This window comes from Abramis brama, assembly GCF_963993115.1.
Source record: "Abramis brama genome assembly, chromosome: 20".
Taxonomy (NCBI): domain Eukaryota; kingdom Metazoa; phylum Chordata; class Actinopteri; order Cypriniformes; family Leuciscidae; genus Abramis; species Abramis brama.
This window is the reverse complement of record NC_139982.1, coordinates 23496072-23507751: the sequence shown is the minus strand read 5'-3', so window position 1 is coordinate 23507751 and position 11680 is coordinate 23496072. Positions and strand designations below refer to the sequence as shown.

Genomic DNA, 11680 nt, shown 5'->3' with positions numbered 1-11680 from the left:
CAATGTTTGGTCATTAAATGCCCTCTGAGGAATGAGCATGCTAGCCTGGGAGTAATGAGTGTTAATTAGCTTGTGCAGCATAATTAACAGGTTTTATGTGGAACACTTACATTGTTTAGCGATGGGTTAACATGATGCTTTACTATTTTAAGAAAGTCTGCAAAAAGTAAAGATGTTTGTAATAATGAACATTTATTCAGTTAAATTATTTGGAAATATATTAACAATGAACACAAATATCATATTTACTGTATTAAATCAGATGGAGGGTAAGAAATATATCTAAGCAAACACATTTGAAACATTTGAATACAACAGCAACATTACCAACGTATTCCTTTCTAATCCATATCAATCAATTTTGCGTCTTTTTTGAGGCGTTAAACCTTCAGATGACATAAATTCCTCGATTTTTGCAATTTGGGCCATTATGTCAGATTGTTTCCGTTCCTCTTTTTCTTCAGAACTAGATGCCATAGGCCGGGTCTGTTTCTCCAGGCTCTGGAGTTGGGGAGGAGGAACTGTAGGAGTGCAGTCTTGTCGCAGCCCATTACCCACAGAAGAAGAGACTGGACTGCCACTCAGGGGCGAGCTGTAGGAGATAAGAACTTGATTCTCCTGCGGGAAAATAAAGTGGGTCATAAAAGTGCCATGACACTACCTTGATTTAATTCTTATGGACGTATTAATAGCAATGAAAAGTGAAATCCACCAAATTTGGTCTACTACCATCATGTTAAGTTTTTTAAGAAAAAAAAAAAGAGAAACGAGCACATTGAGTGTGTCTCAAACTTACATAAATTAATACATTTAAATAGTTTAAAAATTACTGATGTTCTCATATAGTGTTTGCATGTATTTTATGTATTTCTTATTTTATTTAAAATATATACTTCAAAACTTTATTTTGCTTCGCAACTCATGGAGGCAAAACTCCATTTGTAAAAAACATGTAAAAAAGTAAAAACATCCATTTTGATTGATTTCATTAAAACATAGTTGAAACCAGATAACCATGTTACTGAAAACAACAGACTGCAAAACGATCTCTGGTTTATTCCCTATTAGCATCTTAGCTCCCTTTGGAGTTGGGCTTCATTTCTGTGATTTATACTCGCAGACTTTTGTCCTGCTGTTTTCAATCAACATTTAATTGAGAAAAATGCTGCCATTTCACCCTGCTGAAATACTTCTGGGAATGGAAGTTGTCTTTGGGCACTCAGCGTGTTCTACAGCGTTAACTCACTAGATTCTTCACTGGCCTGTGTTTGTAAACTTACTTTCTCCAGTAACATTTGAGAAAAAGACTGCCTGATTGCATTCCACTCTCCTTGACAGTCGTTCTTTTGGTGGGGACGATTGCTTGGAGTTTCCAATCTTTCAGGTGTCTTCATTACGGCTGTGAAAATGGGATTTGAATTTTACATTTATTGTGGTCAGATATTGATTCTTATTATTGAACATACTCTATTAACATTACAAGACATGCCTCTTTTTGCCAATTTATCCTTCAGAAAAAGGGGAGCACATAATGGAGAAACAAGCTCTTGAAATCCAGAGGACCATGGCTCAGTTCTTGAGGTTGATGTTGGATGTGGCTTCTTTTTCCCTTTTATGAAAGTCTCCCATGCAAAGGACGACTGATATATACTATTTCCAGAATGGTTTGAAGTATCTCCCATTGAAATGCTCTCCTGGTCAACATCTGATTGGTCATTTGCTGATGTAGACCCAGGAGAAGAAGCATCTTGGTCAGGGTTTGTGATCTTGGCTTCTTCAGAAGAAACACCCAGTTCAATATGTTGCGCTTTCAATGGTTGCGAAAGACAAGTCCCATCCTCTTTTTGAGCATTATTTTCTGATATGACCTCCACTGTGTCAGTTGCAGTCACTGAAGTGGTCTGATCAACAAGAGGAAACTGTTTAGATTCCACTTCACTGACCACATTATAGAGGCTTGTTTCAGTCGAGTCATCAGCTTGGGAAACCCGGCTTTGCAAAGGTTCACAGATCAATTCAGTTGGTGAGAACTGATCTTTGGACTCATCAAGGTGTGTATCTAAAGATGTTGTGGCACTTGCACTATCAAAAGTGGTTTCAGGCTCCTCATATACAGGTTTGTGGCATAGACTTGGCTGGGCGACAATCAAACCTTCTGTAATGTTCGTTTTGTCGTAAAAGACAACTGTGTCTTGAGTATTTGAATTTGCAGTTTTTTCTTCTGAAAGTCTCTCTGCAGTTGTTTGACTTTCCTTTTGTGAAACACTGTGGATAAATTCAGGTATGGCAGTCTGGTGGTCTTTGTATTCTTTAGACAGAGATGTAGCATATCCCTGGCTGTCCATGTGTTTATCTGATGTCTGGGATTCAGTCACTTCAGAAATACACAGATTCTGCTCCAGCGGTCTATCTTTCGGTTCCAAAGCCAGAGGGTCTCCGTCTACGCCATAAACAGACCTGGTTTCAGGCCCTGATAGCTCAGCGAGAGGACTGTCTGTGTCACTTTGGGCTGGGTTTGAGGGGCATCCTTTATCAACTGTATTGCAGACTGGCTCACTTTCACTGACACCCGTTTTTGTTTCATCACACAACTTTGACAGTTGATTCGTCTTGAGATTAACGTCCTCAGGTCTTGAGATGTTATCAGACCCATCGGTTGAAACCGATGGTGAGAGTACAGGTACTATTCTATCTACCTGCATGAAAATGTCAAGTTCCTTGTTGTTATCAGAGTGGCCATCTTTTCTATCCTTCTGAGACTCAATACTTTCATCTGTGTAAGGAAATTAAATGCATGCATCATTATGAGAGAAAAATGAGAAGTACATGTAAGCTTTCTTGATAAAGAGACTCCAGTAACCACCTCCCTGCACTTCACATCATTCTGTATAAAACTATTAGTTATAGTGGCGCCAAGCTTGGCTGGAGAAGACAACTTTGCATTCTTTCTTACCTGGTATGTCTTTATCAGGGTGACTTCTTGGTTCACGGTTATCATGAGGACTAATAAGACTGTCCTCAAGATCTTTATGGAGACTGCTCTCCTTCACAAGGTTAATCTCGTTAGATGTTGTACCAAGAGAATTTTCTTGATCTTTTAGGGCAATCTGTAATAAAAGATCACAGTCAGATTATAATTCAATCATTAAACACAAATATTGTCAAATGCCTCTTCAAAAATGTTGAGGTTTAGACCTATTTATCCATGTACAATACCTAATCTACATGCTTATTAAACAATCACTGGTTCTGAATTTATATGTAATCATCCCACCTCAGAGTTATGAAGGTCTTTGACCTTATGGACTGCAGAAATAGACAGCGCTTTGTGCTGTTCCTGGAGTTGATTATATGCCTGTTTTACCACTTTCAACTCTTCTTGATTAGTCTCCGTTGACATTTGCAATTGCAAAATCTGTGAGAACACCAATATTCATTTTCTTTATTCCATTCCATTTTTTAAAAAAAATTATAAAAAAATGTATATATAAATTTAACAACAACAACAAATGGTTTTCAAAAAAGAAATCACAGTTCTTTCTTTAGCAGAACAGTGATGATTTGTAGAACTTGCCATCACCTCTTTTTTCCAAGTTAGTTTAGAATTTTGGTATTCATCTCTCAGACGAGCAATGCTGTTGTCTCTTTCTTTAGTCCTCTCTTGGTTCAATTCATGTTCTGTTTTAAGGATCTGCAATGAAATTAATCACCCAGAAAATTTTTAATGCAATAATAAATTTTTATGTGTTTATTTAACCTGGACAGAAAATTCCAAACAGATGGAGAGGCCAATACAAATCAGTTGGCTTTTGTCATGTTAATAATGGTTTTAATCAGTGAATGACTAAGTGAATTAAATAGAGGAATGGAGGGAATAAAAGAGAAGGAGGCTGTAAACGGTCATTAAACACACTTACTATTATTGAGTTGCACTTTGTGTGTTGTTAATGTGCAAAAGTGATTTTCAGTTCACTCAATCAAGTTTATGAGTACTAGGTGACCATTGTTTACTTCTGCATATTTATACCTTATTAAGATTATCATTTTCAGATTAATCAGATTTTGCATTTTTATTTTGTGTATACTAGATGTGTTTATCTACTGGATACAGTTATTTATTTTATTATTAAATGAAATGTTAATGATAATTAAAAAAAAAAAATGTAGTGTGTAAATACAGATAGTACAAAAAATGTCGGTGTCTACAGGGGGAAAAAAACTATAATTTGTACAAAAAAATAAAAATAAAAACATTTAAAAATAGTTGCAGATTTTTGTGTTATCTAAGCTGAAGGTGATTTTGCAGGTGGAGTTGGGTTTGGGAAGCCTGACCTGATATTCCACATGGAGTCTGCAGAGCTCCTGCTCTGCTCGGCACAGAGCTTCTGTCTGTGTCTGCAGCAATCTCTGATTGTGCTGGAGGGATCTCAATACCTCCTGACACACACACACACACACACATTGGGTTTAAACATTTTATGGGGACTTTCCATAGACATAATGATTTTTATACTGTACAAACTGTATATTCTATCCCCTAACCCTACCCATCATAGAAAACTGGCTGCATTTTTTCATTTTCAAAAAATATTGTGTATGATTTGTAAGCTGTTTTTCTCATGTGGACCAAAAATGTCCCCATAACGTAGGGTTTACAAGCACCACACACACGCACACACACATACGGCACTTTTTCAAGACTCTTCACAGTTCTCCAAACCAACTTTTATCTTGGCAAAGCAATTCATTTCACATTCAAAATGCACTGAAACTACCAAAACACTTCATACATGTCTCAAATCAAGTATATTGAAAGAAGTCATTAAATGCATTTTGTACCAAAGCAATGATAAATGATCCACAGTTTAGCCCACAGAGACTGCTTTTGTGCTCACTATGTGAAGAGTTTTGAAAAAGTGACCCAAGTATCAAGAAATGTGTCCTAGCGATTGTAAACAAACAAAACAAAAAAGCACACAAAAAGGTCCAGATTTTTTTCTGAGGGGCTTACCTGCTTCTCTGCCCTCTCTGTGGCGGTCTCATTTCTCAGTTTTTTGTTATGTTCTGTTTCCTAAAAAAAATATTACATTTAAAAACATCCTGGTGTCATCTTTTGCTATTAACAAATGTAAAGAGATTCTACCACAAAGAGTCTCTGCTGAAGTTGTTGAAACTCTTGTTCTTTTAGAACATTCTGTAAATGTTCCTCTCCAGGTCTGCAGACCGATGACACTTTGAATGTAACCAACTCTTTGTTGAGTCTCGCCAGATCCTAAATGTGAAGTAAAAAGGGGCAACAATTTGTGATGCAGTGATGGAGCACTTCTCCTAACTTCAAAGCAAATCTTTCTTTTACCTCTTTTAAGGCTTTAATCGTAGATTCTTGTTTCTCATTGATGGATGTGAGTTTTTTATTAATTCGCATGGCCTCTTCAACTAAAAAAAAAAAAAAAAAAAAAAAAGATTTAAAAAGCTTGGCATTGCTACACAGGCTTTCATTTAGCATTCACCTACAAAGGCCAAATAATTAATGTCCACAGAATGACAAATCAATTCACTGATGCAAAGCAAAGGAGTTTTTTTTAACATCAAATCTGTCCAGAGTGAATGAAGAAAGATTGTGAATACATACAAGCCCAATGTTTTTAGCAGTGACTATCATTGCTTTGCATAAATAGCGATAAAAGGCAAAAGATAATCAGGTTTAAACCGTGACTCAACATAAACTGAAGTTTCATTTTAATTAAATGTTTCACTAGGACGATGTTTGTCAGTTATAACAGTCATACCATTTTGTTCAAGTTTCTGATGGGCCTGTTTGACCATGGCACACTGTCTGGAGAGGGCGGCGAAACGCCTCTCAGCTTCTCCCAACTGATTCAGGTGGCTGTCTTTCGTTTGTGTCTGCAGCTGCAACTTTTGCTCCTGTAAAGTTTAAAAACACATTGTCCTCCCTTCGAAGAGGAATATCCCAATTCGCATGTACAAGTAATAACAGTTCCTCTTCTCGGCAAGGGCAGACCATGAATATATACTGCATCGGAGAGTTTGAAGACCTTTGTTTAACATCTCGGCTGAGTGCTCCTTTCTGCTAGATAAGGAGTCAACTTCCAAACATGCCTGAGGGGCTTTTATGCGAAGCGCAGCCCGTTACTGTTTGATTGTCTGTATCAAACTGATTCCCCTCTCCGCCATTGAAAGGTTAAACAGAGCGAGGCTCTGATATAAAATATTTTAATAGTGGTATTTTCACAGCGGCGCTGGCGGTTCACGTGTCACGCCCTCCCTATCCGTTACTCCTGATGATCCGCTCTCCCTCTCAGTTCCTCCTCTTTAATTCTTCCCACTCCCACTTGCCTCTGTCAACAATTTATATAATTGGAAATCCTTACCAGCTCGCTTAATTTCTTCTCCAAACTGTACCTGAGCAACTGCAAGACAGTAGTAAAAGAAAGTGGTTTCAGTGTTTTTTTTGTTGTCATTTTATTATTATTTTAATACTATATTAAATCATATGAATAAAAATGAAAGGAAAAGGCACATTATTAAGAGCAAAGACTAGAATAATCTAGTATAATATTATACTAATTGTATTGCTTTTTACCTCAGACTATGTTAATAATTTAAAGTCCCCCTGTAGTCAATAATTTAATCTCCTTAAAAAATTGATTTATTTTTTAAATCTTCATGCCTTAAAATTGCTTGAATGTAACTCTACATAGTTACATGTAACTCATAGACTCTCGGATCTACGAATATGCAAATTAGCCCTGCCTCCACTCACAGTCACTGACGATCACACGTTGACTGGTTTACAAGGTAGTTTGTGACGTCAGAAACACCAGCGATTTCAAACCGTGTTTTTGAGACTGTCTTTGGTTCACTGCAGTTTTAAGGAGAAATACTCAGCAATGTTGTTGACTTATAAATTTGCACATGGTTTGTCTTAAAGCACATTAAAAACACCACATGACATTTAAACAACATTAAAAGCTTGATTTTCACCACAGGGGGACTTTAACAACTTCCATAATTCTGTAAATCAAATGTCTTTGACAAGTGATGCGGTGTTCAAGAATACATCACAATAATTGCTGTTTATATACGAATCAAATTGCTCAGATTTCCATTACCAAATAAAAGGGTAACAAGGGCCTTTATTGGCTAATCGTATGGTTGAACCGAGGGTGTGATGAACCGTAGGAGAAAGCATACATCACCCATGTGACATCATTTATCTGACAACACCAAATAGACCTACACAGACCCCCACTCAAAAGGTCAGCGATGAGATGGATTTTCCCACTGTTTTAGATATATGTCCCTAAAGCAAGGTACAGAAGATCTTGTCATGTGTTGTTATTGTATTGATTATGTGTACCTGCAGCAGTTTTAGTTCTTCCTTGAGGCTGATGATCTCTTTGTCTTTCAGTTCAGCAGCCAGCTGGTTTTTACCCTTAAAGAGGTCATTAATATTTAGTCAAGTGATGATTAATTTATTTTAATTAAGTATTTTTAATAGTTTTTTTAATAGTAACTGTTAAAGAATAAATAAAAGTATTGATAAGAACATAAATCATAGCACAGATTGAAATAGAAATATAAAGCAACTAACCTTTTCTCCCTCAATTCTTTGGATTTGGGCCTGAAACTTTAAATTAGACAAAATAATTTCTATATTTGTGTGTGTATATAAAATCTTGCATACATAGACTGAGTGTGATATCATACCTGTTTTTTTACAGCAGCAAGTGATTCAGAATTTTCAGTTGACATTTTAGAATTCTGACTTTGTAAGGTCTCCTGCAAAAATATAAGAATAAACCATTAATATGGACATAAACTTTATCAATATAAATAGTTTTGTTTCTATAAATGCTCAGTCAGTTCCTAAAAATGTTTAACAGTGGAATCTTGGGAAGTCATTCCTAACAAACCTTTTGCCATTCTAACTCCTGTTTCTCCAGTACAAGTTTACAGATCTGCTCCTCATATCTTGTTTCAGCATCCTGTATCCAAAATGTCGACAAAACACCATTTTATTCATCATCAATAATGAATAAATTCACAAGAAAAGAATAGTTACATTATGTGCAGGTATCTGAACATAAGAGAGGAGATTTTAGCATATAAAGCCATCATTGTCATCCAGTACTGCAGGTTTCGGTCAATGGTTTTCGACATAGTGGCTTTTATGTGCGTGTAGGAGTTTATTTACATTTTCCTAATAAAGTGTGCTACTTGCAAAGCTGTTAACGTTTCGCAGACGGACAATAAATTGAATAAATGTGGTTTGCAGGTAAAAAAAATAAAAAAGAGCACTAAAATTGATGGGTCATATTAATCTTTCAGGACAGAGACTGATCACATATGTGATTAGATGCATTAAATCTAATAAAACAATGAGAGCGAAAAAACATGTGTAATGCATCAGGACAATTCGCTTTCAGCATCTGAACGAATTTCCTGTGTCTGGCAAAACGACTGACAACATCCCAAGCTAATACAGTCATTTTAATGGAACACGCTTTGCACTCTCTTAAAAGAACACAAGAAGTGACTGCATTCAGCTGAGCGCGTTTGTCTGGCAGGAAATCCTCCATCTTAACCCCGGCCCTATAAACCAGAGAACTACAAAGTGTTAGTTTAATGGCATGCCTGAGGATCACATTGATTTAATGCCTTTGTTCCTCACCAACATCATAATAACAGTAAAACATGAGAGATACAATTGTTTATTTTTGCTCGTACAACCTTTAAACATGTCCAGCGTCGGGTTTTAAGTGCTTTGCTCGAGGGTACCAGTCATGCAAGCAAATATGTGAATTTGTCAGGTCCTGCTGCATGACCCCATTCTAATGTAAGTGTAACTTCTGCTGGCTTATGTCCAGATGGACAGAAAGTGCTGCTCGCTTTAAGTTCTTCTGAACGCTCATGGCACTCCTCCTCACACAAAATTACATTCCTCAGTTCCTCACGAGAACCTTGATGTCATTGGGATACTAATAGGCTGACTCCTAATACACTGAGATGTCATTTAGCAGCCTTTTAGAGGGATGATATTTGTTTAAGATTGCACAAGCTCAATAAGTATGTGCTCGTCTAGGTTAAGACTATTACGAAAATTTCCCAGCCAAGAGAATAATTTGTACGCAAATTATGTTATGTAATTAGTTTCTACCTGATCTGATGCTTATAAAATTACTCAGTGTAGTTAGGTTAGCTCAGTCATTTTAAATATTATTTAGAGTGTATTATTTCATTGCTTTCTATCATAGTTATTGCACTATTTAAATGTTAATAAAAACAAAGAAGAAAATATGTATTAATATTATAAGTAAAGATAAATGAGATAAATACCAACTAACTAAATAAATAAACAGGGTGGGAAGCAGTGGGGGCCAATCAAAGGTAACACTGAGGTTTTATTATTTTTGTCTTTATCTCATTAGATAATCAATTAAAAGAATTGTCTTTAATTGCTGAGCCTAGCAGGGTACTAATGGTAATACAACAACAAAAACCTTTAAAAAAACAACAACAATGCAATAAACATCATTGTTACCTTCAACCTTGCATCCCTAACTTTGTCTTATCTAGCAAAACTGCCACTTTTCCAGTTTTACACATTTAGAAACACTTTAGTTTAGGGTCCAATTCTCACTATTAAATAGTTGCATATTAGCATGCATATTACTAGGATATTGGCTGTTTATTAGTACTTATAAAGCATATATTAATCTGTGGTCTTATTCTGCATGATCATATTCTATATATTCCTTAATCCTACCCAATACCTCAACTTAACAGCTGAAGCAAAAGTCGTAGTTAATAGTGAGAATTGGACCCTAAACTAAAGTGTGACCACACATTTTATCTAATCAGAAAACAGAGGTGAAAGTAAGACACCATACCCTGTGAATATACAACTCCTCAACCGCCTCCAGGAGACTTGTTTTAAATTCCAGTACTTGCACTGAGATGGTACGGCCATCATTCTCTACGGCAATGTTTGAGGTCTTCGGTTGACAGAGTGCACCTTCATCTTCCATCTACAGGCAAAAACAGCAAGAGTGTGTGTAAATCTTGGAGCTTTATTTGTGTATAATTTAAAACACATCATTCTGCTTTGGAATATTTCCACTTACCAAGGAGAAAAGCTCTGTTCCGGACTCTACGCTCAACTCCATTGCACTTGGGGAAAGACTTTAAGCACCTAAACAGAACCTACAGATCAAATCTGGTGTTTTTGCTTTTTAAAACAGCAACAATATGGTTAAATAAACCAGTGTTCAATAAAAAATGACATAAAAATGATCAAAATAAACTTTCGTCTGCCCAATAATACAGTATTTTAGCTCAACTGTAGGGCGTTTTCTGTTGGGAATCAACTGCACTCTTAACAGGGATCATCCAATCAGAATTTAGAGCAGGAACTATTGGTTTTATAGTATGGCATATGACAAAAACAACTGCCACTACATAAATTTTGCCTCATAAGAATATAAAAAGCGCTACTGTAGACAAAGATCATGCAATTGCATCAAAATAAGCTTTTTAAATCCCATCTCGAACCTATCAAGGTGAAAATGGTGCCATGGTAAGAGTGTAGGCTAATAGGGGTCAGGGCCATAACACCGGATGGACAGATGGCTCTGTCATTCAGAAGGAATTATATAAGATATTTAATTTGATCTGTGCTTGGTCCACTGTATCGCCATCATCATGACTGACTTGGAAAGTGGGAGGGCTTCATTCTGCCTGGTGTTTTAATAGAAGAAAGGCTTTCGTCCATTTAGTCGCTGCTGACATATCAATCATGTGCAGGAATTAAATGATCCCGTTAGAATTTGCTACTATCACAAATGACCTGGAGGGCCAATGTCTTTATTCGCTTCCTCCGCTGATTCACCTCAGCAGATATTAAACAACTTTATAAGCCATGAAAGGCAAAATTAAAAGGACACCATCCATAAAATGGGATAATTCCCTGTCTGCGGTGTGATGTCCATATTACTGTTTGTAAACTGACTCACATAACCACTGATGCGTAAAAGTGAATGGCAGTGGTCGAGACTTCATGTGGAAATCTGCAGGTCAGATTTAACCTTTGACCTCAGCTGATCAAATTTACAAGAGAGAAATCTGGATTTAATGTCTGAGAAGACTTTTAACCCAGAATAACATTGTTCTGAGTTATTAAGCAATATTCTGCCATGGTAAACAAGAAATAACCATGGTTAGCACAGTTTGGGGAAAATTTATATTTTAATTTATTATAGTAAATTGAAATAGATCTACTTCAAATAGTGTAAGCAGCTTTTCGTGATTTTTAAGTCATTTTATTAAGAGTATTCATATTTTTATACATATAAATTACATTTTAATTTCGACCGCGGTAACTAGCATTTCACCATAACCTATCTTAATTAACGCTGCCATGGCAAATTAATGTTATAGTCTGAATAGATGCCTATAGAACATAAAAATAGCATATTCTTGAAATGCTAAATTGCTATTTGTGCACTTTACAAATGTTTTGGTAAGCTAAGCACAAGCTAAACTATCACAACATTTATTTATTAGTTATTTCTCCTCATAAGTGACTAACTTAAACAGTTAACGTAATGAGAAGGGCTGCAAATAGTTAACGAAAATGAATGGTTGTTTAATAAGCATA

At 36.2% G+C, this 11680-nt stretch overlaps 1 protein-coding gene across 1 annotated transcript; it reads right to left on the bottom strand.

Annotated features, from left to right (window-relative positions):
- Nucleotides 1-277: 277 nt before the first annotated feature.
- On the bottom strand, nt 278-10198 carry ccdc73 (coiled-coil domain containing 73). The gene is made up of 18 exons (XM_084095223.1): nt 10149-10198; nt 9915-10052; nt 7938-8009; nt 7732-7803; nt 7616-7651; nt 7382-7456; nt 6393-6431; nt 5790-5925; nt 5357-5436; nt 5144-5272; nt 5012-5071; nt 4333-4437; nt 3581-3691; nt 3275-3415; nt 2954-3107; nt 1490-2773; nt 1281-1399; nt 278-618 (listed from the first exon to the last, which is right to left on the bottom strand). Exons 1-18 carry the CDS (start codon nt 10188-10190, stop codon nt 352-354), a joined length of 3060 nt encoding a protein of 1019 aa, XP_083951349.1. The 5' UTR covers nt 10191-10198; the 3' UTR covers nt 278-351.
- Nucleotides 10199-11680: the final 1482 nt, after the last annotated feature.